This window comes from Eucyclogobius newberryi, unplaced genomic scaffold (genome assembly GCF_026437365.1).
Source record: "Eucyclogobius newberryi isolate DKJ021-1_F unplaced genomic scaffold, fEucNew1.0.hap1 SCAF_3, whole genome shotgun sequence".
NCBI classification, from domain to species: Eukaryota; Metazoa; Chordata; class Actinopteri; order Gobiiformes; family Gobiidae; genus Eucyclogobius; species Eucyclogobius newberryi.
In genome coordinates, this window is record NW_027315945.1 from 31,431,262 (window position 1) to 31,458,008 (window position 26,747).

The 26,747-nt window shown below is 39.4% G+C and overlaps 1 protein-coding gene across 4 annotated transcripts in view; it reads left to right on the plus strand.

Annotated features, from left to right (window-relative positions):
• Positions 1–26,747, plus strand: part of myh14 (myosin, heavy chain 14, non-muscle) — a 58,982-nt gene that overhangs the window by 17,792 nt on the left and 14,443 nt on the right. For 2 of the 4 annotated variants that reach the window (XM_072460065.1, XM_072460064.1), the window contains exons 5-27: positions 1,463–1,490; positions 5,188–5,305; positions 6,471–6,518; positions 10,127–10,219; positions 10,302–10,365; positions 10,471–10,569; positions 11,795–11,938; positions 12,692–12,906; positions 13,683–13,835; positions 14,533–14,706; positions 15,451–15,624; positions 15,699–15,813; positions 18,360–18,428; positions 19,493–19,698; positions 20,633–20,754; positions 20,910–20,979; positions 21,058–21,218; positions 21,922–22,030; positions 22,102–22,233; positions 22,659–22,865; positions 24,266–24,403; positions 24,981–25,104; positions 26,076–26,247. In XM_072460065.1, coding sequence (XP_072316166.1) covers positions 1,463–1,490; positions 5,188–5,305; positions 6,471–6,518; positions 10,127–10,219; positions 10,302–10,365; positions 10,471–10,569; positions 11,795–11,938; positions 12,692–12,906; positions 13,683–13,835; positions 14,533–14,706; positions 15,451–15,624; positions 15,699–15,813; positions 18,360–18,428; positions 19,493–19,698; positions 20,633–20,754; positions 20,910–20,979; positions 21,058–21,218; positions 21,922–22,030; positions 22,102–22,233; positions 22,659–22,865; positions 24,266–24,403; positions 24,981–25,104; positions 26,076–26,247 — 2,935 coding nt within the window. Of the gene's footprint in view, positions 1–1,462; positions 1,491–5,187; positions 5,306–6,470; positions 6,519–7,015; positions 7,028–10,126; positions 10,220–10,301; positions 10,366–10,470; positions 10,570–11,794; positions 11,939–12,691; positions 12,907–13,682; positions 13,836–14,532; positions 14,707–15,450; positions 15,625–15,698; positions 15,814–18,359; positions 18,429–19,492; positions 19,699–20,632; positions 20,755–20,909; positions 20,980–21,057; positions 21,219–21,921; positions 22,031–22,101; positions 22,234–22,658; positions 22,866–24,265; positions 24,404–24,980; positions 25,105–26,075; positions 26,248–26,747 lie in introns of all 4 variants that reach the window. The other 2 variants (XM_072460067.1, XM_072460066.1) reach the window with 2 other exon arrangements.

Sequence of the window (26,747 nt, forward strand, 5' to 3'; positions counted from 1 at the left end):
ATGTCTTATATTCTAGGTTCTTCAAAGTAGCCATCTTTAGCTTTGATTACTACTTCGCACACTCTTGGCCTTCTCTTGATGAGCTTCACCTGAAATGGTCATCAGTCTTGAAGGAGTCTCAGAGATGCTTAGCACTTGTCGGCCCTTTTGCCTTGTGTCCAAACTTTTGGTCTGTACTGTAAATATGCCATCGTCTGTACAAAAGCTAAATTTCATCCGTCTTAAGGCTGGTAAAACAGGCTTCGTGACATTACAAGACTTTAAGCACTAAACAGTCACAGACACAGATAATACGTCCACAGGTCTGAGGCATTACAGAGAAAACAGATGATTTACAGTTAAAGCGCAGCAGTCAGAAGTTGACAGAGCCCATCAAAAAGCACAAGATCATCTTGTTTTCAACCAATTTTTAACGTCCGTTTTTGAAGTTTTAAGTAAAATATGAAATATGTGAAATATAGGTAACTGTACTTGAAGTAAAAGTGAAAAGTATCCACTGTAAACGTGAACAGGAATCGACAGTATACTTTCTACTTCACTGGAATGAAAAGTAAAAAGAACTTTCTGTTGTGTTTGAGGAGTTTATTTGTTTGTCTGTTTTTTTACACAACAGACTGACATTTCAACACAAAATAATACTTTTCTTTATTGAACATTGTGGTCTTATACTAGCTCTGATGAAACTCAAGAAAACTATTCAGGAAAGGTAAAAGTTTGTCTGGTTAAAGTCAAATTGTTGGTATCGATACTAGTTTCAGCACTAGTTTTAGTATCGATTAGCATCTGCTTTTCCGATACGTTTTTGTTGCCGCGTCAGTTTTTGTTGCGTTTTCTTAAATTCGACGCGCCAAACGAAAGGGATCATTGATTATTTCTGGCCCTGGACGCCGCCTCCCTCCTCCGGGTCTAAGCTGCGTCTCCGTCTGTCCGAAACCCCGCTCCGTTTCTTGCGCGAGTTAAACCCGAACCCCGCCAGGCCCTGTCTGCAACGCCGCGTCGCCAGGGAAACGCGAACCGGAGCAACGGAGGCTGCCGCGCGTGCCCTTACAGTGTTTCAGAGGTCACATGTCGTCTGAATATGGCACACACACACAGACACACACAATCATCTCAAATTACACACATACTGTAGAGAGTGCAATTACCGTATTTTATGCACTATAAGGGGCACTTAAAAGCTTTTATTTTTCTCCAAAAACGACAGTGCGTCTTATAATCCAGCGCGCCTTATATATGGACTCATTCTGGTTGTGCTTATTGACCTTGAAGCGATTTTGTGTGTTACACCTTTTGTTTTCGCTTAATGCGCCTTATAGTCTGGTGCGCCTTATATATGGAAACATTTTCAAAAATAGACCATTCATTGACAGTGCGCCTTATAGTGCGGAAAATACGAAATGTTCAAGCTACAGCTACTAACAGTTGAACTAATGTCTTGTCTTTTGTGGTTTTCTGATTGCAGACAGAGAAGACCAGTCCATCCTCTGCACGTGAGTAATCCACCATGTTCGCCGCATAAACGCCGTCGTAAATAATTGCGCGCGGTGTCATTTTAGAGCCGCATTAGAGATCGTCGGCAGTGCGTCTCGACACAGAGTTGCCGATAGTGTGGCTGCGTTTGTGGCTGCGTTTGTGGCTCCACGTGCTCTGCCTCCGACTCCTTTTATCCTCAGATACCCCCGCGAAATTGTGGGATACTTTAGAATAGTACTCGGATGTTTTTGAGCGGTAGTAGAGCGGTCAAAGTTGCATTCAAGTAAGAGTAACGTTAGAATTTCTGATCAGAATAATCGTAGAAAAGTATTTGTTCACAATTGCCGTCGTTTCATCCTTAATTTGGCACATTTTTATCCTGATGTGGACTTGATTTGGTCCTGTTTTACGTCTCGTTTAGTCCTGATCTAGTCCAGGTTTAGCTTCGGGTTTATTCCTGGTTTTAGTCCCATTTTCGATGCAGTGAACGCAGCTTTGTACTCGAGCAGGAGTCATTTGAAGTGAATGAAATGCACAAAAGGATGGACCACAAAAGGGAAGGAACAAATGTTTAAATAATTCAACGTCTATAATCTATACTAACATAAAGCTTTTGTCGCTCGTAGACTCGCTCACAGTGGGAAGAGAAACCCAACATTTTACTGAAGTCGGAGTAAAAGGGCGTCGTCTAAACACTGTGCTGAGACGTAGTTTTATTGTATTTTTCAAAAGTTACTGGGCGAAATTGACAAAAATTAATTTCCCGATAACGATATTGGGACGATATTGTGTCCATCCAACAGAAAAGTGTTAAAACGTGTCTTTAAAAGTATTCGTTGAGGTTTGACCATCAGACAAATGTGAAACGTCTGTAAAATGAATCACAAAAGTGCAGGAATATCACCTTGTGCCCTTGTTTGACTCACTTTTTTAGCTAATTTTGTCGCATTTTTCACTACAAACAGTTAAAAGTTTGCATAGCTCCAAAAGAACATTCACAATATTAAAAAAGAATCGATATAATGCCCACTTTGGGGTGAGAATTGAGTGTCTTTGCGTGTCTGGTGGATCCTTAGACGTCAATATACATTTAACAACTCACACATGTCCGTGATATAGCACTAGCCTCGCTTCAGTCTGAATAACGGCAGGTCGACCGGTCCAGTCCTTGGGTTTTGCCCTTGACCGTCTTCCTGTCGGACCTTTCCTGTCTTTGTGGAGGATCCTCTGCGACTTTGCCTCGGGACGGTCACTTCGGGCGGCTATTTTTTGCCCCAGTCGCCTCCATCCTCTTCCACAAGAAACGACTGCGACGCGGCCGTTTCCTGTGCGCTCGCGTCTCCCGGATGGCGCAGTTTCTCCTGGAATAACCCGCGATACGGCCTCAAACGTATCCGACACGCGTTCGCCCCGTGCAGAGCGGCGACTGACGATCTTTCTCCTCATCGATTTGGAGCCAGATAAAGCTGGAGTGAAGCCGTTTGAGGAGCTCGGTGGAGCACTTTTATGGACAAAAAAGTGTTTTCATCAAATACACTCAATTTACAGTTTCATTTTTTAATATTTCATTTTTTCTTGTCAAATTTTCATAAGAAAACGCAACACGGAACGATCAGAGAGCGCAAATCACAAGAATAACACAAATGGACGTCAACAAAACATAAATACAAACCAAATCACGGCACAATTTAATAAAAAAATAACAACTCAAATTTTGTCCAAAGTCTGTCAAATTTGTTCACTTCAAAATTAAGTCCGAATGTCATTTTATTTCGTTTGTCTGATGTCTGTGATGACGTTTGGTGTGTGTCGAGAATTTCTTTGGCATTTCCACATTTTCCACGTCATTTTCGTGGAATTGCGGCTCACTTTGAGTCATAAAACGCCTTTTATTCTGCTCATGACGTGTTTTAGAACCTGTGTGGACCAGTTAGCAGATTATCCGATGACCAAATTAGTTGCGATTAATCGATTGTCCAGTTGGAAAGGGATACAGTACGTTTTACACAGTATCGATTCCATAAACATGACCGATACAGGCTTTTAATCGTTGCCATTTAACAAAAATATACGCACGCTTCTTCCTCCAGAGTCCATGTTTTTGTACTGACACAGGACCAGATCTGATTAAAAAGGCCTAAGCTGATTACTGGCGATTAGACGCGGCGGAATCTCCCATCTTGATTAGAATTTAATTAATTGCCCTGGCGACGACGCGTCTCTGCAGGAAAAGTTACACAGCGGCCCTTTAAATAATCCGCACAAGTCCTTAGCATTGCAGTCATTTCAGTTTAATTTGACAGATATGTTAGCGTTACATATATTCGCTGGAGAAATATTGAAATAAGTGTTTTTAAAGCACTCGGACAATGTTGTAATTTAAGAGTGGGTCGGATTATCGTGGTAAAAATGCCATTTCTTTCTTTCGCTCCGTGACCTGATCATTGAATTACACTGCGGGTTATTCCAGATTACGTTTAAATCTTATTGTTTCCTCTAAAACCCAATCCACTTTACTCGTACAGTGCATTTTGTAAACGGTTTGCAAAGTGCTGCACAAGTAAAAGATACAGAAACGGATGTAAATGAAATATAGCTCTATTTAACTCGGCTAGTCCTGGAAATACAGGAAGTGAAATAAAATAAACATATAGTCGCAATTGTGGATTCTTCACTTATTTATCGTCCTGTTTGTTTATTTCACAGCGTTCAATTGTTTCTTTCTCAGTTTTATATTTCATGTGTAAATGAGTCAGCGGGTGAAGCTGAAGACTTAAATGTCTGCTAATAATCTGTGCTTTAAATGAAAACAAATTCAACTATTACAGTATTTTCCGGAGTATAAGTCGCACTAGCCAAAAAATGCATAATAGAGAAGAAAAAAAACATATATAAGTTGCACTGGAGTATGAAATGTGGTTGCAAGTGTGAAAATAACATATAATATCACATATAGGTCACTCCGGCGTATAAATATATAAGTATAAATATAAGTATAAGTCGCACTCCGGCCAAAACTATGAAAAAAGGTGCGACTTATAGTCCTGAAAATACGGTATACACCCGAACAAAGATAAAGTTAAAGGCGGTATGGACGATTTTTCGGCGATTTGAGAACTCAGGCGGAAGTGCTCATGCCACTCCCCCGTGCGGACTGATACAACACACACGTGCGTTTGTTTATTAGCGCAACGGAGCGCATCGCATCGCTCGTCTCCCGTAGATTTCTGTCCACTTCTGCTTCAGCTCGAACTGTCTTTCTCCGTCTTCATTTTGCCCCGTACACTGAGGGAACTATATTATGATAGATCCATGCGCTTAGGCACGCAGAAACGTGGGGACAAGCCTGACGCAGCTGCAGGTGAGCGGTAGGTGCGTTTTATGATTGATACGTGGCAGGACAAATGATTTATCCACGCCACGAGGAAATATGATAAAAAATTTGCTGAAAAAATTGTCCATACCACCTTTAACACATTTTAATTAGAATTTTAAATAATTGTTTGCGTTTTTTTCTGACTGAAATCAATGTGCAATGAGTACTAACCATATCAATTTATCCTTTAATATGAAAAATGAATAGTATTTTGACTTTAATATTCATTGTATATGTATTATTTTTTGTATTTGATGAAATTTAAGCTGGAAGTGCAAAAAGAATGTATCGCTTCGTTGTATTTTCACGCTTTCCTCTTGTGTTTTTGTGCGTCACAGCGGTGAGTCCGGCGCGGGGAAAACGGAGAACACAAAAAAGGTGATCCAGTACTTGGCTCACGTCGCCTCGTCGCACAAAGGCGGGACTCCGGGACGCCCCAAAGACGCGGCGCAGCAGGTACGTCAAAACGCCGCCACACCCGGCGCCGAGAATACGGTGCGATAAATGTGTGATTTTTGATATGGCACCGAAGTCCAATCAATCAGTTTTATCAGCAATTTTGGTTGTGATTTCTGATTAATTTGACCGCAGTTAATTCACTCTTGAGCTTTTGTTTACCTGCTTCTTCCGCCGTCTTCCAAACTCTCCTGTGATTGGTTAAATCCATCCGTCAGTCACTCAGAGCAGAGAAGAGGCTGAACACTAAGAGGCGTGTCTTATACGTCGCATATGAAACCTATCCTTATATTTATAGATTACACCATACAGTCGCATCAATGTTTCCCGAGTACTACAGGGAGGTGATTGTGGCACACACAAGTTTCATTTAACAATCTCATACAGTGTAAACGTTGCTTAGTGTCGATATTTAATTTTCCTTTTTGAACAGTATAGTTACTTTTAAAAGCTTTATGATGATATAATGGGCATGATCAGATTTTGGGTTAGGGTTAGGGGTTTTGGGATTTATAAAAAATCAAGATAATATTGTGAATGTTGTTTGGAGGTATGAAGAATTTGAATATAGAGTAGAAAATGCTACAAAAAGAGCGGATCAAATTTTTTTAAATAAAAGAAAATGATGTCTTAAACTTTCAAATAAAGGTATATAAGCTGGTATTTATTTATTTATTTTTTATATATTTTTCTTTTTAAATATTTTTTTAGAACATAAAACAACAAAAATAATAGTAAAAATAAATAAAAATTTAGAAAATAAACATATTCAGAGACACATCACATTTGTCTGATAATCAAACCTAAACTAATATATTTTAAACACATTTCTGAAGGGTTGACGGATTCAAAAGTATCAAGATATTCACTTTCATCTACTTTTTGTCTCTTCGATTTGTTCTTCTTCTTCTTTGGTGTTTTATGGCGGTTAGTATCCATAAAGTGTCCCATTACGCCACCTACTGTAGTGGTACGTCATCAAAGTATGTTTTTTACGCTATACAGTGAAAAAAACGATAAGAAAGAGTATTTGTACCGATTTAAAGTTGTAAATAATGTGACGTCTTGCTCTAATCGTGGTTTGGGCTTCTTCCTTTCTCTTGTTTCCTGCTCCTCGTTTCACTTTCGCTCCCGCACTGGTTCCTCTTGTTTCCTGCGCGTTCAGATGGACGGTTCTAGGTCCCTCCCCAGAGGCAGTTCCCTGGTGAACCGGGTGAGTTCCTGCCCGCTGCCCGCTGCCCACTGCTTTCAACCTGTCGTCTTCTTTATTACTTCATTCCTCTCTTTAATGACTAACGCAAACATTTTCAACCAAATGTTGTGTTTCGTGTCAAGTTAGAGGTGGGCGATATATCGAAAAAAACTGATAATATCGTAATATGTTGTTCAAAACGTTGAGTGTATCGTCTGTAAAACTATTAAAAACAACGTGAAAAATAAACGCAAATGTCTTTTTTAATCCCCCAAACACGGGAAAAGCGTTAAAGCTATTGAATAAAGTGATATTCTTGCCCTTTTGTGGTACATTTTTCACGTTTTGCGCCAGATTTGAACCCCAAAAACAATTGAGATATTCATTTTTCGTCACTGTCGCCCACCTCTTTGTGAAGTATTTGTTTATGCGTGTTTTCATTTATTTACTGTGTCTTGTATGTGTTTACCTCCTCATCTTTACCGACTTACCCCTCATTTTGTTGACCACTTCATCAGAGTATGCAGTATGTGAGTATCGTGGAGTCACACACCGTCAAACGCCTCCACTGTCTTAATGCTTGGCCATCGCGCACTTTTGACTTGAATTCACTATATTCACACTTAAAGGAGCACGATGTAGCTTTTTTTTTTCTTCTGGTAAGGGGTACGCCACCTGCCCGTTACCATAGAGATGTTATTGCTTCCTGCAGTGCTGCATAAAGCGTTTACTCAAGTGTTTTCATTGCAAAAAATAAATAAAAATCCCTTGAAAACATGCACAAGGTCGATACAATACGTTTAATGCCGTACTGTGGAACATGTCGTTTTAATTAGTTTAGCTTTATTTACTTGGTGGATATTCATTATTTTGCCTGTTTCAACGTGTTTCTGACGTGATTCTTTAAATTGCTTCTTATTGATTTATATTTATATATTTAGTTTGATTTGAAGTGTTTTTTTTACTTTACTTCTTTATTTCAACCTGAATAATTTAGTTAGATATTTCATGAAACAAAAGTGAAATACTGGTAATTAAAAGCTCTTTGTGTTTTGTTTCTTTTAAATACAGTATGATATACATTTATTTGTTAATTCTTTAACCTTTAGCTGTTTATAAGGCGTTATGAGCTTTAGTTATTGGTTCATAAGCACTTTCAAAACATTTATAAGCATTTATCTCTTCATTATTGAAAAGGATTTAGTGAGCACCGTATTAATGCCACTGCAAATTTCATGAAAAGAAAAAAACATTTAATCTCTTAAATCACGCAAAACCTATATCTTTATTTTAAGAGATATTTACATAATACTTATTTAGTTTTAGACGTTATAAGCTAATAAGATGGTGTTCAAGACATTTTTCAAGAGTCTTGCTGTGAACATTTTGTACATGGTTTAATAAAGATACTTATAATTATTATTTTATAAACTATAAGCCATCTACAAATGTTAATAAATCCTTATAACTAAGTGCAGTACAATAACTAGCGCTTATTAATGCCTTTTCAGTTTCAGTTTACTATGGAATCTTTTTTCTTTTTTTTTTTTAAAGCGTTTCCCACAATTTTCATGAAGAAACAAGCACAAAAAACAAGACCCAGACGGCAACAACAAAACAAAAATAGCAACTGCAATATAATGAATTCAAGTAACGCCCCCATGCTAGATTGTACATGTTTGCAGTGTAACGTGTGCGCTTGGCTTTGTCGCGGTGGCTGTTTTCAGGGTTGTTTTTTTGGCCATGTGACGTGAGAGAGCCTGAGGTGCGTTCAGGGGCGCTCAGGTGCGTTCAGGTGCATCTGAGGCGTGGCCGTGTTGTTGCAGCTGTGACTGAGATGTGGTTTGTGCAACGGCGGCGTTTCCAAAGGCCTGTCACGATAAATATTATTCAGACTTATGGTTCCGTTTAGGACAGAATTCATGTTATTTTATTTATTTATTTGCTTTTTAGTGAGACAAACAAGCAATGACAATAGCAACATACAAATATACAGAAAATGCAACAAAAAACAAATAATGATAATAATAATCTATATATAAAAAAAACAATTTTAAAGGACCGAATTATTATTTGATTCATCTGGCCTCAATGCTTACCGTATTTTTCGGACTATAAGTTGCACCGGAGTATAAGTCGCACCAGCCAAAAAATGCATAATAGAGAAGAAAAAAACATGACTTCACTGGAGTATGAAATGCGGTTGCAAGTGTGAAAATAACACATAATATCACATACAAGTCGCTCCGGAGTATAAGTATAAGTATATATAAGTATAAATATAAGTATAAGTCGCACCCCGGCCAAAACTATGAAAAAAGGTGCGACTTATAGTTCGGAAAATACGGTATACGGTTATTTTAGTAGTCTACGAGTCAAACAATAATTTCTTTTGAACTTTGAGACTTTTAAAATGCATTATGAGCCAAACAAAGGTTAAAATATGCAGACTGAAGGCTTCTAGATAGAAAATATTCGCAAATATAGTGTATTATTGATGAAATTTAGAAATTGTTGAGGATTTTTTGACATTTGGATTTGATAATGCCACTGTCTTTGTTGAGTCTGTAAAGTCCATAGTAACGAATTTCAAAATACAGTTACAAACATATAGTTATTTGGTTCTAAATTGAGCCCATTTTAGTCCCGATGTGGACTTCTGAGTTTGGACCTGTTTTAATCCTTGTTAGATCCAGGTTTAGCTTGGTTTAGTCCCAATTTTAGTTTCAGTTTTTATGTGGCCAAAGTGTTTAATTTCATTGCTTCAAATGATAATTAGAAATAATTATTGTTTTTATTTGTGTGTTGTAAAGAATAGACCATTGTGCTGCACCTCTGACCGTTGAAAACACGTACAACAGGTCGCGTCCTCGTACAATATGATGATGAGAGAGAAATATCCAGATTTATGATCCACAAATGTTCAGTCGTGTCATTATCTGGCTCCACGTACTTGTATCTAGATTCAATTACGTCTTTGGAGTTGAGCAGTGTCACGTTCTGAAGCTATCGTGAAGAAAATAATAATAACAATAACTCTGTAATCATCGTAACACTATAATCTGATACCATGACATCCCTACGAATGCGTTTAAAGACATGATTTAACACATTTCTGTAGTAATATGGAGATATCGACCCAAAACAATATAGCGTACCCATGTTATTTACTAAACAATGAGTCGCCGTAGTAATTATCGTGACAGGCGTAGCTTTGTTGCATGTGTGCGTTTGTCGTGTGCGTTTGTCGTGTACGTTTGTCCCGCTCGGCCCCTGCACCGCCGCCCTCTACAGCCTCCGCACCGCCACTGCGCCTCCTGCTAAAGCCGCAGTTTCACGAGGCTGCGAATTTCCCCCTTTTGTGTTCAGGAGCAGCGGTTCTCCCCCGACTCTGTTCCGTAGTATTTTAATATTTAATTGATCGGGCACTCGCCGCTTGTGGTCAGTGTGAAACGAGAGTCGCGCCTTTTTTGCATTGATGGCGTAAGTGGCGAGCGGTGGGAAGCACGCTTTCAGAAACACAAGTTGCTTGCGCTAGCCAGTTTCTGCTTGAATAGCCGCTTCATTTATCACTTTTATTGTCACGTTTTTGAGGTCCTACGTGTTGTCATTTCGTGTTTCGTTCCCAGGGCGAGTTGGAGAGGCAGCTTCTGCAGGCCAACCCGATACTCGAAGCTTTCGGCAACGCGAAGACGACGAAAAACGACAACTCGTCTAGATTTGTAAGATGATTCACTTTTACCGTTAGCTTGCCGTAATTAGACATGTGTTGTGTATGATGTGTTGAACGTCTTTCTCTTTCAGGGCAAGTTCATCCGGATTAACTTCGACGTGGCTGGATACATTGTCGGTGCCAATATTGAGACCTGTATCTTTTCGCGAGGCTGTTTTAACGTCTGTACGATCATAATGCGGCGCAGTCTTAAATATTATTATTATTTAAGTGCAAAAAACGCCTTAACCAATCCTAAAGACCTCCTGGAAAAGTCCCGGGCCACGCGTCAGGCCAAGGACGAGCGGACTTTCCACATTTTCTACCAGATGCTTTGTGGTGCTTCAGATGAAACGAGAGGTGAGGATCCGTTTGGATGTTTACGTCACACGTACATTATCGGCAAACGTTTAAGTATTAGGCCAGTATTTCAAGTTCTGAGCATTCACCAAAGAGCCTGTTGTAGTACTCATCGCACTAAAATGTAGTTACGATAAAGATATTTAAAATGAAGCTAAAAATTAAAGAAAAATTGTCCAAGAATAGCAATTTTCTTTAGGTTTATTTTTTTACTTCCTGGTTGTATTTGATGAATTGATTGAAATTACCCAGCAACCACTGGGCTAAAATTCATCTAATGTCACTTTTTCTTTTAATTTGACAAATACAAATATATGAGAACACCTTTGTTTTGTTTAATTCATGTTTAGAGGGTGAAATAAAGTTGTTTATTTTGTGTAAATTATGCATAAACTTGTGTGATGTCATTTTCTGCAGGTTTTCCATCTTTCTATTACACACAGCCACGCGATTGGTGTAAAGCTATAATTTATATTTACAGTACAACAGGTATATGGAGTCGCCTTAAAAGCTATAAATCTGGAGTTTTCATTCACACACGTTTCAATAATCCTTCTGAGGTCGTGAGCTTTCAGTCGCTCGGTCTAATCGCCGGCCACATCAGTCGACTAATTCTTTATCGAGACGCATAACAGTAGAAAGGAGTCAGGTCGCTGAAGTCTTTACAAGTAAATTGCGAGTTCGTTCCACCGTTTTCCACATGAAGACAGTGTTTTCTGTTCTTATTATGATCACATTCAGTAAATGCAGTACGGGTCAGACGAATTCATTTCATTTATCGTTTATCCAGATCAACATTTATATTTCTTCTTTCTTACACACCTCGATTCTTTGTTTGCTTCAACTGCTACAACAGTTTTGACGGCGCACGACAGGGAATGCGTTTCGCCGACCAAGAATTAGTCGAATTTGCATTTATATTCAGTCAAAGTCAATATTTCTGTTCCTTATTCTATGCCTGCCATTTATTTCATCAAAGTTTATAGCTGTTGACTGTTGTTATTTGTTGTTTTTGTCGCATCGTGTCGCCAAACTAAATTTCTAATCTGTGGATTTTGCTCGCCGACGATGGCAATTCACAACTTTTTCTGATTTCTGAATTTACGTCTCACACTGATTATTCTGGGGTTTAGGTGTCCAAAGTGGGTCAAAAGCTTGAGTTAGCGTGATGTAAAACGTTGATTATGAGCTGGTTTTGAACATCACGCGATCGCTCTGTTTTCAGCGGAACTGCTGGTGGGGACCGCAGACGAGTACCGGTTCCTCAGCGGCGGTTCCATTCCGGTTCCTGGTCAAAGCGACTCGGAGAACTTCACTCAAACCATGGACTCGATGGGCATCATGGGCTTTACACCCGAAGAGTCCGTTTGTAAGTGACCCAGAGTTAAAACCCTTTTTGTCTTCTTTTTAAATGCAAACAATGAATTAAAAGTAATTAATCAATCAATCTAAGGTTCCCTTCTTATCACATTTATCCAAGTCGTTTCTTCACGTCCTGTCAAAATATTCACCTTTAGTATCTTTTATAAGGAATGTTTTATGATTCATACGTTAAAAGCCACACCAGATTTGCTCAAGGGTTTCGAGGAACAGAACGAACAAAGCAATTCAAAATAGTTTTTCCGTCAAATATTATCTATATCTTAACTATACAGACTCTAAAACACATCGAAAAATATGTTTGTATTTTTATCACAGAAACGGTGGCATCAAATCAAAATGTCAAAATAAATAATTAAAAAACGGATTATTTCTACCTTTATTTGGTTAAAAATGTATTTTAAAAGTCTCTGTACAATAAGAATAATCTCTGACTTGTCGACTTCTAAAATAATCATTAGTTGCAGCCCTAGCACACAATAATCACTCTGAAAAATTAAAAAATAAGGTTATTGAGCAGTATTGATCTTCATTTGAGTTGACTTTGATTTGATAGATGAAATGACTTGTCAACACAAAGGTAAAAGTTTTAATCCTAGTCATTTTAACTCAAGTTTTAAGTTTATAATTTATTGAAGCAATCAGAGTCATTTAAATAAGTAAAAAACTAATCGCTATAATATTTGATGATGTTTACGGCGCTATAAAAGTGTAACAAACCTGTGTTTCCGTCTCTCCGCAGCCATGTTGAAGGTCATCTCTGCCGTGCTCCAGTTTGGTAATATTTCTTTCACGAAGGAGAAAAACCACGACCAGGCCTCGATGCCCGACAACACGGCGGCCCAGAAACTCTGCCACCTTCTGGGCATCAACGTGCTGGAGTTCACGCGCGCCATCCTCACGCCGCGCATCAAAGTGGGCCGGGAGTACGTGCAGAAGGCCCAGACCAAAGAACAGGTCTCACGCTTCATCGCATCACTCGTTTTGACTTAAACGTGAAAAACTAAACTAGTTTGCTTAAAACCGTTTGCAGCTGTCCAAACGATTCACCGCAATGAGTTTATAAGCGCTTTTCACAACGTTCAGAGGCCAAAGCCGAGTTTACCATCGCGGGACAAGCTAACAAGCTAACAAGCTATTTGTTTCCATTTATCAAAGTTGTGTATTCTGTGCAGCACTTTGAAGACTTTGTGTTGGTAAAATGTGCGTTACAAATTGTTGGATTGGCACAAACGTTAGCATGCTAAAACGTCCTGCTTTGTGGGGATTAAAACACTCTAGAAGTAGATGCAGACGGCCCACAGCGGTCTGATTCTGACCCGAAGAGCTGCTTTTACAATGTATCTGTGCTGCGGCAAAACAGATTTTACAACAAATTGGTTAAATAGAGCTGCACAATGACTCACTGGACTATATTTGAACTTTTAGCATTGTTACCACACATACGTCCATTTGTTTAGTTCATATTAGTATATTTTAGGACTTGTTTCAGGGAATTTCTGACTGATTTCAATATTTTTCTTTCAATTTGGAGTATTTCTTGTTGAATGAAAGCTCGTTCTATGGACAGTTTATTCAGCTAAAGCTAAATGGATTTAAAAACAGCCTGAAATGCTTTAAAACAAGCCCTGAAACACGCCTCCACGAGATAAAAGTCCTCTCGTCTATAAAAATAACGCCTCAAATAAATGACATCTAAAGAACTGTTTCTCTGACACGCGTCTTTGTTCCAGGCGGACTTTGCGGTGGAGGCTTTGGCGAAGGCGACATACGAGCGCTTGTTCCGGTGGCTCGTGCACAGGATCAACCGCGCTCTGGATCGCAGGCAGAGACAAGGCGCCTCCTTCATCGGGATCCTCGATATCGCTGGATTTGAGATATTTCAGGTTTGGATGCTTCCACGTCACGCTCGCCCGCTCGTGCTCGTCGTGTGCAGTGTTTGAACGAAATGCCAATCGAAACCTGGAGGTCATCGATCATTTAGATCAAAATCAAACTTCTCTCACCTCAGATCAACGGCAAAGCATTGATTCTGAAGAAAATTGGCAATGTTTTTAAGTCCCTGTGATGTTTTTGTGCCTTTTTGTTTTCCTCGTAAGCTCTGGAGCCGGTGATTAAGATACTGAGAGACAGGCAAAGACCTATCCCACTGTAGTCCATGCTTTTGGTCAAAGAAAACTACAATGTAAAGCAATGTTCCAAGAAATCTGTTTAAAATATGAATACCGTATTTTCCATTTTTCATTTATTTGACTAAAAGTCGCAGCTAAAAAATGCATAATAAAAAAGAAAAAAACATATATAAGTTGCACTGGAGTATGAAATGTGGTTGCAAGTGTGAAAATAACAAATAATATCACATATAAGTCGCTCCGGAGTATAAGTATAAGTCTAAGTATATAAGTATAAATATAAGTATAAGTCGCAACCCGGCCAAAACAATGAAAAAAGATGTGACTATAGTCCGGAAAATACGGTACGATACGATAACCCTGCTTTAACAAAAACAAACAGGACGTATAAATAAGAAAAACGACAGTAAAGGAATAACGTGATGGTCATGATCATTTCTTTTGACCGCAGCTGAACTCGTTCGAGCAGCTGTGCATCAACTACACCAACGAGAAGCTGCAGCAGCTCTTCAACCACACCATGTTCATCCTGGAGCAGGAGGAGTACCAGCGCGAGGGCATCGAGTGGAACTTCATCGACTTTGGCCTGGACCTGCAGCCGTGCATCGACCTCATCGAGAAGCCCGTACGTGCGCGCAGTTTTACACTCACTTTAGTGCACTCGTGAGAGGCTGAATCGACTTTTGAAAGCTTTTAACCTCGTAATAAGGAGTATTCATGCACGTTTGAGTGATATTTTTTCAGTGATTTAACAGTGTGGCACTTTGTTGTGTCGACTTTGACCTCAACGGGGAGAAATCAGCAAAATCTGTCATTTTCAACCAGAATTCCGCTGATTAGTTTCTTTTATTCAGTCGTTTTAGATCAACAATGAGACTAAAAATGTCCAAAATATTAACTGATGCTCCACAAGTGTTATCCATCATAATTATATTGCAGCAAACGCATAATATGTTCTATTTAGAATCACGACCCACAAGGGATTTTAACTGGGGTCGGTTTGATTTCTTGCAGTTGTGGTTGTGGTGTGACCAAACTAAACTAAAATGTTCTAGACAAATCTCAACACGAAGCCCTGATAAGATAAGATAAGATAAGATGAGATCCTATCCCAGTGTTGCAACTCAGATTAGACAGAGTAGCAACAGAAGTAATAATAAAAAACAGATAACTCTTATAATCTTAATAATAATAATAATACCACTCTTATTTACAGTTGTTTATTTTGTTATAATGAACCGACATGTTATTGTTTTGAAGTAATCTCTGCCCCTATATTCACACGTACAGATTGGATTAGAGCCCAGTAAATTCATGAAGTGTTAATAAACAAGTACTGTGCTAAACCGTGAGTATATGCGTTTCCCAGACGAACCCGCCGGGCGTCCTGGCTCTCCTGGATGAAGAGTGCTGGTTTCCCCGGGCAACGGATCGCTCCTTTGTGGACAAACTCACCGGGGAACAGGGCAGTCATCCCAAATTCTTCAAGTCGAAACAGCCGCGCGGAGAAGCCGACTTCTCCATCATCCACTACGCCGGGAAGGTACAAACTTCACAGATCAGATGTTTCTTCTCCCTCTGGAGCGGCCCTGATGAGAGTGTGTCCCGCTGGTGCAGGTCGACTATAAAGCGAACGAGTGGCTGATAAAGAACATGGATCCATTAAACGACAACGTGGCCTCGCTTCTGCATCAGTCGTCGGATCATTTTGTGTCCGAGCTCTGGAAAGAAGGTAAAGGCTTTTTATGCACACGGAACAAATCACGAGAGAGAGCAGTTTAATGTCGTCACGATGTGCGATGTTAGGATTGACTCTTTGATACGATGATCAAAATCAAACAATTACATACAATTACAAAAGTACTGCCTATAAAAAAAAAAATGCTACGGTATTTAATAGTATTATTTAGCACAGAAATGGCAGCACAGCTTTGTTCTCCTCCTGGTTTAGTCCTGATGTAGACTTGGTTTAGTCCTGATGTAGACTTGGTTTAGTCCTGTTCTAGTCCTGGTTTAGTCCTGATGTAGACTTGGTTTAGTCCTGTTCTAGTCCTGGTTTAGTCCTGATGTAGACTTGGTTTAGTCCTGTTCTAGTCCTGGTTTAGTTCTGATGTAGACTTGGTTTAGTCTTGTTCTAGTCCTGGTTTAGTCCTGATGTAGACTTGGTTTAGTTCTGTTCTAGTCATGGTTTAGTTCTGATGTAGACTTGGTTTAGTCCTGTTCTAGTCCTGGTTTAGTCCTGATGTAGACTTGGTTTAGTCCTGTTCTAGTCCTGGTTTAGTTCTGATGTAGACTTGGTTTAGTCCTGTTCTAGTCCTGGTTTAGTCCTGATGTAGACTTGGTTTAGTCCTGTTCTAGTCCTGGTTTAGTCCTGATGTAGACTTGGTTTAGTCCTGTTCTAGTCCTGGTTTAGTCCTGCTGTAGACTTGGTTTAGTCCTGTTCTAGTCCTGGTTTAGTCCCGATGTAGACTTGGTTTAGTCCTGTTCTAGTCCTGGTTTAGTCCTGCTGTAGACTTGGTTTAGTCCTGTTCTAGTCCTGGTTTAGTCCTGATGTAGACTTGGTTTAGTCCTGTTCTAGTCCTGGTTTAGTCCTGTTCTAGTCCTGGTTTAGTCCTGATGTAGACTTGGTTTAGTCCTGTTCTAGTCCTGGTTTAGTCCTGATTTAGACTTGGTTTAGTCCTGTTCTAGTCCTGGTTTAGTCCTGATGTAGACTTGGTTTGGTCCTGTTCTAGTCCTGGTTTAGTCCTGATGTAGACTTGGTTTGGTCCTGTTCTAGTCCTGGTTTAGTCCTGATGTAGACTTGGTTTAGTCCTGTTCTAGTCCTGGTTTAGTCCTGATGTAGACTTGGTTTAGTCCTGTTCTAGTCCTGGTTTAGTCCTGATGTAGACTTGGTTTAGTCCTGTTCTAGTCCTGGTTTAGTCCTGATGTAGACTTGGTTTGGTCCAGTTCTAGTCCTGGTTTAGTCCTGATGTAGACTTGGTTTAGTCCTGTTCTAGTCCTGGTTTAGTCCTGATGTAGACTTGGTTTAGTCCTGTTCTAGTCCTGGTTTAGTCCTGATGTAGACTTGGTTTGGTCCTGTTCTAGTCCTGGTTTAGTCCTGATGTAGACTTGGTTTAGTCCTGTTCTAGTCCTGGTTTAGTCCTGATGTAGACTTGGTTTAGTCCTGTTCTAGTCCTGGTTTAGTCCTGATGTAGACTTGGTTTAGTCCTGTTCTAGTCCTGGTTTAGTCCTGATGTAGACTTGGTTTAGTCCTGTTCTAGTCCTGGTTTAGTCCTGATGTAGACTTGGTTTAGTCCTGTTCTAGTCCTGGTTTAGTCCTGATGTAGACTTGGTTTGGTCCTGTTCTAGTCCTGGTTTAGTCCTGATGTAGACTTGGTTTAGTCCTGTTCTAGTCCTGGTTTAGTCCTGATGTAGACTTGGTTTAGTCCTGTTCTAGTCCTGGTTTAGTCCTGATGTAGACTTGGTTTAGTCCTGTTCTAGTCCTGGTTTAGTCCTGATGTAGACTTGGTTTAGTCCTGTTCTAGTCCTGGTTTAGTCCTGATGTAGACTTGGTTTGGTCCAGTTCTAGTCCTGGTTTAGTCCTGATGTAGACTTGGTTTAGTCCTGTTCTAGTCCTGGTTTAGTCCTGATGTAGACTTGGTTTAGTCCTGTTCTAGTCCTGGTTTAGTCCTGATGTAGACTTGGTTTGGTCCTGTTCTAGTCCTGGTTTAGTCCTGATGTAGACTTGGTTTAGTCCTGTTCTAGTCCTGGTTTAGTCCTGATGTAGACTTGGTTTAGTCCTGTTCTAGTCCTGGTTTAGTCCTGATGTAGACTTGGTTTAGTCCTGTTCTAGTCCTGGTTTAGTCCTGATGTAGACTTGGTTTGGTCCTGTTCTAGTCCTGGTTTAGTCCTGATGTAGACTTGGTTTGGTCCTGTTCTAGTCCTGGTTTAGTCCTGATGTAGACTTGGTTTAGTCCTGTTCTAGTCATGGTTTTGTCCTGTCGTTTACTTTTTTTATATCAATTTTGACACATTTGACTTGTAATTTAAGGCATGTGAATCTAAATGTATTTTTATTTCACCAAACTTATTGTGCCAAAACAGCAGAATATCATAAAATATCGCAGTACAAAACATAACGTGTGTGTTTTTTCACACTGTGCGGCCCGAACGTGAGAGATGAAAACGCAAACCTATGAAGTTAACGTACTGTGTGTTTTTGTCTCTTTCTCCCCCCCTGTCCTCTCCTTTGCTTGCTTTTACTTTATTTCTCCGCCTTCGTCTTCTCCTCTGCGTCAGACATTCAAACTCTTCCTCGTGTCTACTTCTTTGATTCCTATGCAACAATCCAGGCCAATGGCTCCGACAGTAGGTGTTTTTCCTCTCTGCGGCTTCAGATCTGCCACGCTGCAAAAAAGAAATGTCTACAAGAGTTTTACTGACGGGAATTCAGAACATTTATAAAGTTTTTACGAGTTTAAGCCTATTTTTGGAGCAGTTACACGTTTTTGAGATATTTTACTAGTTTCGATCAAAATTACCACATTTATTTCATTTCTTTACTTATTGTACGTTATTTCCCTATTGCCAAACGTGCCAAACTATTCAGAACTGTGATAAATAGATCAAAATGATAAATATTTGGAATTCAGATTGTTTTAACTCCTGCAGACATTGCTTTGTTTCCATGTTCAATTTTATTTTATGTGTTTGTCGTTTGTGACCTTCAAAAAATGTTGTTTGGTTGTATATTTTTGCTGTGCGTGTAGTTTGTTATTGTCTTTCAGAATTCTGCAGTGTTGACTTTCGATGCTTTTTGTAGGTTTTAGTTTGCAGTTTAAATTTTAATTTTTAGGCGAGGAGATTTGTGGTAGAATTGTTTTGTCAAAATTGTTTTTTATTCGTTTCACACAGTTTCACCTTAATTATTTTAATCATCGACTTGTCAAACAATTATTTCTATTTTACATTGAACTTTTAAAATACATTACTAAAACTGGATTGCCTTATATTTAGATTGATCTCAAATAATTATATTATTTTTTTACATTTTAATTGGTACTGCCACTGTTTTTATGGTTAAAAAAAACATTTTTGTATGTCTTTTAAACTTCAGATAACAATTACGATTATCCAGCTTTTTTTTTTCATTGTCAGTTTGTCTCAATTAGTCATTTAATAGTTGCAGCCATAATTTCTTAAGAAACTATTTAGGTGAAATTGTCATTACTGTTCATGATGAACTGTCAGATTTGGTTGTGGAACTGACAAATAAATTGTGGATTTTGTGTTTAGCTGTAAAGGGGATTTTAACCTCTCTAGATGTAAACACGCTGAAATACTTTTCTAGCCTGGTTTAGATTTCATAACAGACGTTCATCAAGCATGTTGAAAATGCCATGTTGATGGTTAATTGTTCCGTTTGGTCTTAGTGGACCGGATCATCGGTCTGGACCAGGTGTCCACGGGCGAGAGCAGTGGCCCGGTGCCTTTCGGTGCATCCGGACTGAAGACCAAAAAGGGCATGTTCAGGACGGTGGGGCAACTGTACAAAGAGTCCCTCACCAAACTCATGGCCACGCTGAGAAACACCAACCCCAACTTCCTGCGCTGCATCATCCCCAACCACGAAAAGAAGGTACAATTTTAATACAAGACTGTGACACCTAAGTACTCGTCTAACGGACTCCAGCTCTTAAAAAGGCTTTAAAACAGCTCTTGTGGTTCTTCAAACAGGATATTTATCTGCAGATTACTGACAAAAAGAAAGACTTGGCGTTTATGGGATCTAACCTATTCCCATGTCTGGGGGACTAAGAATGTAATAAATCACTGGTCCAAAGTAAAGTGCTTTATTTGTCATTGTACTTACAAATACTGTTGTGCAATGAATCAAATTTTAATCGGATTAAGATCCAACTGGAATTTGTCAATAATCAGCTTTCAACCCTCTTTCAGTGAAAGTATGTGGAGTGGAGCAGAGTTCAGACTTTAGAGGAAGAGATTTGACCATTTATTTGTGTTAAATGGCCCTGAAATTAAGATTAAAAAACATATTTATTTGCTTGTCTTATTTGAAAATAGGCTTTGCACTGCAGAATAAACCAAAAGCATCACAGAGATCTCAGGTTGAACAGCGTGAGAAAATAAAGGTTGCGTGTGAGCTCTAAAATGAATGATATGTGTGAAATATTCAACCAAATGATTACAGAATTCTGGAAGACGTCAGGCAGAGCTGAACAGTTTTCATCTATCACAATAAGAGCCATTTAACCTGCAAGCGGCACTGGAGGGCCCCCACTAAGCCTGTTGTTTGGTCCTGTGTATTCCCTTGAAATATGTGACCACAAAGATTTATTATGAAATATACCTTTTATATTATATTATTTATTCATTTATGGCTTTATTATTTTTCATTTGACAAGAATACAGGAATAATTCTAAGGATTATTATTATTATTAAGGAAAGGCCAAGGTGTTTCGTACAGTGAAGACCGTGTATCTGATTTACCGTCTGTGGCATTCACTCATATCTGTAAAGTTAAATGGCCACTCTTCTTCTCGTTACTTAGGCAGGCAAACTCTCTCCGCACTTGGTTTTGGATCAGCTCCGGTGCAACGGCGTCTTGGAGGGAATCCGTATCTGCAGACAGGGCTTTCCAAATCGCATCCCATTCCAGGAGTTCAGACAGAGGTAAAGTGAATTCAGGGACTCACAGTCACAACCATCTGTCCCCCTTCCCCCCTCGCCTCCCAACGCTCACCACACGCTTAGATTCAGCACCTGGTAATGACTGCCTTCACACGCTTTCTGAAAATCACATCCATTTCACACCTTTTGTATCGCAGATATGAGATCCTCACACCTAACGCTATTCCTCGCACCTTCATGGACGGGAAACAGGCGTCGGAACTGATGGTGAGTCATTGTGTTTTTCATGTATTACAGTCTGCGTTGGATGTTACTGATGTGCTGCGTGTTCTTCCTGCTGGTCAGATAAGGGCTTTGGAGCTGGACACAAACCTGTTCCGAGTGGGTCAGAGTAAAGTGTTCTTCAGAGCTGGAGTTCTGGCTCATCTTGAAGAGGAGCGAGACCTGAAGATCACAGACACCATTATACGATTCCAGAGCGCTGCCAGAGGCTACCTCGCACGCAAGTAAGACCTGTCGCTGTTTACACCACAACTGTACGGAAAATCTGTAGAAACTAATGTTGTGTTGTGTAAATAATAACTACACGCAAAATAAGTCAAATAAATAAATGGGGGATGGTCATTTTTGGCAGAGGTGGGCAAATGTGCTGTAAAGTAAGAGGAGTGTTACTTTAATTACTTTAAGCACAACTAAAACTTAGTGATGGAAATAATTACTCATGTGAGAGTACTGAGTAACATCAATCTGGTATTTTTATATTTTTTTAATATACTGTAAAATCTTATTATGGAAACTTATTTACAGTATTCCTAACATTTTCTTTTTGGAACATTTGTCTGCACTTGTGTCTTTAATAAAGGAAATAGCAATTTGGACGAAACATGGATTTAATCATATTATTTATGAGTTAATGTTATTGAACAGACAAAACATGAAGTAAAGCACAGATTTAGGTATTTCCAAAGAATAGACACAATAATGACAAAAATGAATTATACCAGAAGGTGTGGATGTTCAAATAATTTAATATGTGTAAAACGTAAGGTTTTTGTAATTACTCACAGTGGAAAACGTAACCAAAAGTTTTACAGTAGAAGTAGAAGTAAAAGTGTCAGAAAACTACACTGAATGTAGTAAATGGAACTGAGCACTACATCTTCTGATCATTTTGCACACATTTTCTTGATTGTTTGTTGAACTTTCCAGAGCTTTTGCGAAAAAGCAGCAGCAGCTGAGCGCCATGCGTGTGATGCAGAGGAACTGTGCTGCGTATCTCAAACTCAGGAACTGGCAGTGGTGGCGCTTGTTCACAAAGGTAACACTGATATGACTTGTGTGAGTCTGTTCAAATGTTGAACTGTTCAAATGACACTGGCTCTTGTGCAGGTGAAGCCTCTGCTGCAGGTGACGCGACAAGACGAAGAGATCCAAGTCCGAGAGACCGAGCTGCAGAAAGCCAAAGATAAACTGACCCGAGCGGAGCTGGACTACACCGAGCTGGACCAGAAGCATGCCCAGGTATTTATTGTATTTATTTATTGTATTTATTTGATTGTATTTGATTTGATTTGATTTGATTTATTTTATTTTTTTTATTTTTTTTATTTTATTTATTTTATCAGTTTTATTTGTTTTATTCGTTTTATTCGTTTTATTTATTTTATTTATTATGGGGACAAATATGTGTAAAAAAACAACTACATTTAACATTATGCAAAGGCAAAACAAATGATGTCATCACAAACCCTTAAAACGGGCCCCCGTCCAAGTTTGGCTGACATTTTGATCGACCTGTTGTAAATGAACTGCTGTGGCTTAATTGTAATTATACAAAGATAAATGTGTGCAATCCCAGGCAAGTTAAAGCGCAACAAAAGGTCACAACCGCCGCTGAATCCTCACATCTCCTTAACTCCTCCTCGTTCGCTCTCTTTGTCCCGCAGCTGATCGAGGAGAAGGCCGTCCTGGCGGACCAGCTCCTGGCCGAGGCGGAGCTGTTTGCGGAGGCCGAGGAGATGCGGGCGAGGTTGGCGAGCAGGAAACAGGAGCTGGAGGAGGTGATGAGCGAACTGGAGACGCGACTGGTGGAAGAAGAGGAGAGAGGCGTGCAGCTGACCAACGAGAAGAAGAAGATGCAGCAGAACATCCAGGTGAGAGCGAGCGGACCTGCGCTGTTGCCTGGATAAAGTGAAATCAGTTTTGCCATCTAGATATAGTGTTTTAGTCTCCGTGAAGCAGGAAGTGCGCTGTCAGAATGCGGGTCGTGGCTTCAGGGATTTGTGAAAAGCGCTTTTAAACTCATTGTGGAGAATAATTAGGATGCTAAGAATGCATTTGTGACCTCTGTTTTTAATTTTGTTCTTAAATATTCCTTATTAGTCAAAATGTTTTTACGATTTGTGTGCCGAGGTCTCGATCTCTCTGGGTTCTTCTTACCTGGTTAAATAAAGGTTAATGAATAAATGTATTAAGTGAGAACATGTGGACTCGACCAGTAAAATGCTTTATAATTACATGCAGACGACACACAGCAGTCTCCTTTTGACCCAAAGATGGTCGCTACATCTGCACTGGGGCAAAACAAAGACGGGCACGTAAAACTGTGCCCAGCTGCGTGTCTGAGGCTGCATTCATGTGATCTTGGAGGGGGGAGTGTTCCTGAGTTAACGTTAGAGTGCCAGGGCTCCGTTTTATGTCACGCCGACCGTTCGACCTGAAATTCAAGAAATATGAGTCCAAATTCAGCTCAATGTTATTATCGATGAAGCTGTCACCAATACAGCTTTGCAAAGACGCCTTAAATGCTTTGAAATGTAACTATATCAAATGCACCTGCAAGGAACAACAATCTCTTCATGCAAACTATCACAACAATAATGGTTTCTGTATATCTTTATTTAATGTACATGTACCATGGACTGGTTTTATTTACATGTTTAATTTACATTACATCTGCTGTTGATCTCATACGGTCTATTTTTTTTAAAAGTTGGATTATCACGTGGTTATCCCAAGTTTCCGAGATCACGTGACCGCAGCGCGATTGAGCCAGTACAGACTCGGGGTTTGACTGTTTTAGATGACAAACCTGCAAATTACCTCAGTATTAAAGGGACTGAGAACAGTAGAGAAAGTTACGGAAACGCCGTGCACACAATTTAGTCCCACTTCTGCATTAGCCAAGAAGCTGAATGCGAGTCGGCCTCTTTTTTGGCAAATAAACACTTATATTCACTCTTGCCACTTAGGCCTGTTGGGTTTTATACATGCATTATTTATTATAATCTTGAAAGGTGCTGTAGAATTCCAAGTCTTGATTAAAATAATACAAAAAGCAATACAAAAATGATAATGTGTGTAATTAATGATCAGACACAACAAGAAAACGTGCAATACTTTCAAAACGATACAAATTGTAGCTATAGAAAAAACAAATTATAAAGAAAATAAGAAGTTTTGTTGTCCTGACCATCATATTTCCTTATTCTGTGCATCATTTATTGTTCTTTTTTGTCATTAACACAATGCATTGATCTGGTTTTGTGTTTAGGACCTGGAGGATCAGTTGGAGGAGGAGGAAACTGCACGACAGCGCCTGCTGCTGGAGAAGGTCACGCTGGAGACCAAAGTCAAAAGCCTGGAGACGGACCTCGTGAACGCGGTGGAACAGAGAGATCGATTCAGCAAGGTATTTAGCACATTTACCCAAAGGATTTATAGCTCCGTAACGTCTAGAGATTAGCAGCTAGCGTTATATATGGGTTTAGTTGATGGAAAACTAGGATTATCGCTCTTGCAATTAACAATTAAAAACAAAATATTACATCTTTTGAATGGTGAAAGCATTAACAGGAAGCTGAAACACATGAAAACATAGATCTTAAAGAGACGCTAAATATTGTATGCTAAATAAAATCATTGAGTGTGACTTTTACCACTCAAAATACTTCTTATATATTTTATTTACATACTTTTGACATTTAGTGCAAGAACAAAACAATAATTCAGTTTGAAAAAGCATAATTTTTGTTGTGCAACTAGTAATATTTGGCAGAAAATCCATGAATGAAGCTAATGCCAAAGCTAATTTTACCCTATGTATCTAAAGTTTGACAATGATTTTACATATGTGATTGATAGAGATTGAATAATAATAATCTCCCTTCATACGTGCTCCTAGAGAAGGTGTTAAGCTTGAGATATATACCCTTTTTGCTTTAAAATGTCGTCGTTCACAATCCGTGGTACTGTTTCCCGTGGCGCAGGAGAAGAAACAGCTGGAGGATCGTCTGAACGAAGTGACGGATCAGTTGACGGAAGAGGAGGAGAAAAGCAAAAGCCTCAACAAACTCAAGAACAAACAAGAGGCCGTCATCGCTGACCTGGAGGGTAATTTTCAAACGTTTACTTACACACTCGTTCACGCGCTCGCATTTCCCGTTTGGTGTTCACTTGTTTTTCTTGGAAATCTTTAAACGAAAATACATAGGTAGGACTTGTTATTTGCTCATTGCTAACTGAATTTATGTGTTTTTTTTACACATTCTGCTCTTTAACGTAGTCTTGGTTTCAAATTCAAGCTCAGTAGGTCTGTCAAGTGCTGTTTTTAAAAGGAATAAATGTCTAAAAACAAAATTCCTGTTCCAAACGAAAGAAAATTCAACTTGAACTTCAGAATTTTGTCAGGATTTATGTCTGCAAACTCGCTATAGCTAACAGTTAGTTTGCTTTTGTCTAAAATCAGGACAATGTGAATGAATTATGTTATATTTGAACACTTTTTTTGTTCATTTGTACCGGCAGAGAGAGCATTGAACATTGTGACAGTTTCTAGTGGAGATATTAACCAAACACCAGATCAAAAAAACACAAATTCTACCAGGGCTGAACGACTTGGGCAAATACAGTATGTGCAGTAATTGTGATCAGTTTATGTTCAAAGACGACATTCCAATTGGTTGGTTTATTTGCCGTTAGTAGTTTACAAAGAACAGTGGAAAACGTGCAGAAAGCTCAGAGTTCGCAGGAGAAACTGAGAAATGAACTGACAAACTACAAGAATTACATGCATTTCACAAAAGTACAGGATTAGCAGTGTTTAAGCAGGTCAGGATATTCAGTAGTTTTCTGAGGAATGGATGGTCTTTGGGGATGTCACTGAAAGGGAATCCTTTGTGTTGAGACTTTATGTTGACACACCCCACAGTGAACATGCTGCTTTTGTCCTCAAGAGGGCAGTAGCAACGAGTTTGTGACGTCACTTCGGACCCATGATTTTGCCTTCCCTCAATTATGGGCCTTTCAAACATCCACCACGTCACAAGAACACAATTATTTACACGTGATATCATGACTCGCAGAGCGTCTGAAGCGTGAGGAGCAGAGCCGCCTGGAGCAGGAGAAGTGGAGGCGGAGGATGGAGACCGAGTCGGCGGAGGCCCAGGAGCAGCTGTCGGACCTGGGCATGACATCGGCCGAGCTGAAGGGAAGTCTGACTCAGAAGGAGAAGGACATCACCACACTGCAGGGCCGGTGAGAGCAACACGTCATGTACTGATGAAATATCAACACTAGAGCTGAGACGATTCATGAATCCCCAGCTGGAGATTCATACATCTTGTCAGTTATAGCGTATTTTGTCAATTTCAATATCTTTGCTGACTAATTGAGGCCTGAAATGCACAGACTGTCAGCTTAAAATCTAAACTATAATGGAGGTAAAAAAAAAGAAAAAACAAAGAAGTCATATTTAGCTGTGTCTGTTTTATGAATGAGTAAAAGAAGATTCTAAAGCACTTATGAAAATATCCTTTTGATAACAAAGACAAGGGCATTATTACATGTTTTTAAATAATAATAAAACATTGACTTTCACTGACGATCACACACTTTATTTGTAAATCTATCTAGAAGTCCTCAGTCCACATATTTCAACCTTTATTTGGTTGTTAATGTATTTAAAAAGTCTCAGTGTACGATAGAAATATGTATATTTTAAGTGAGTAAGTAATGTGTTATAATTACAGCACTTC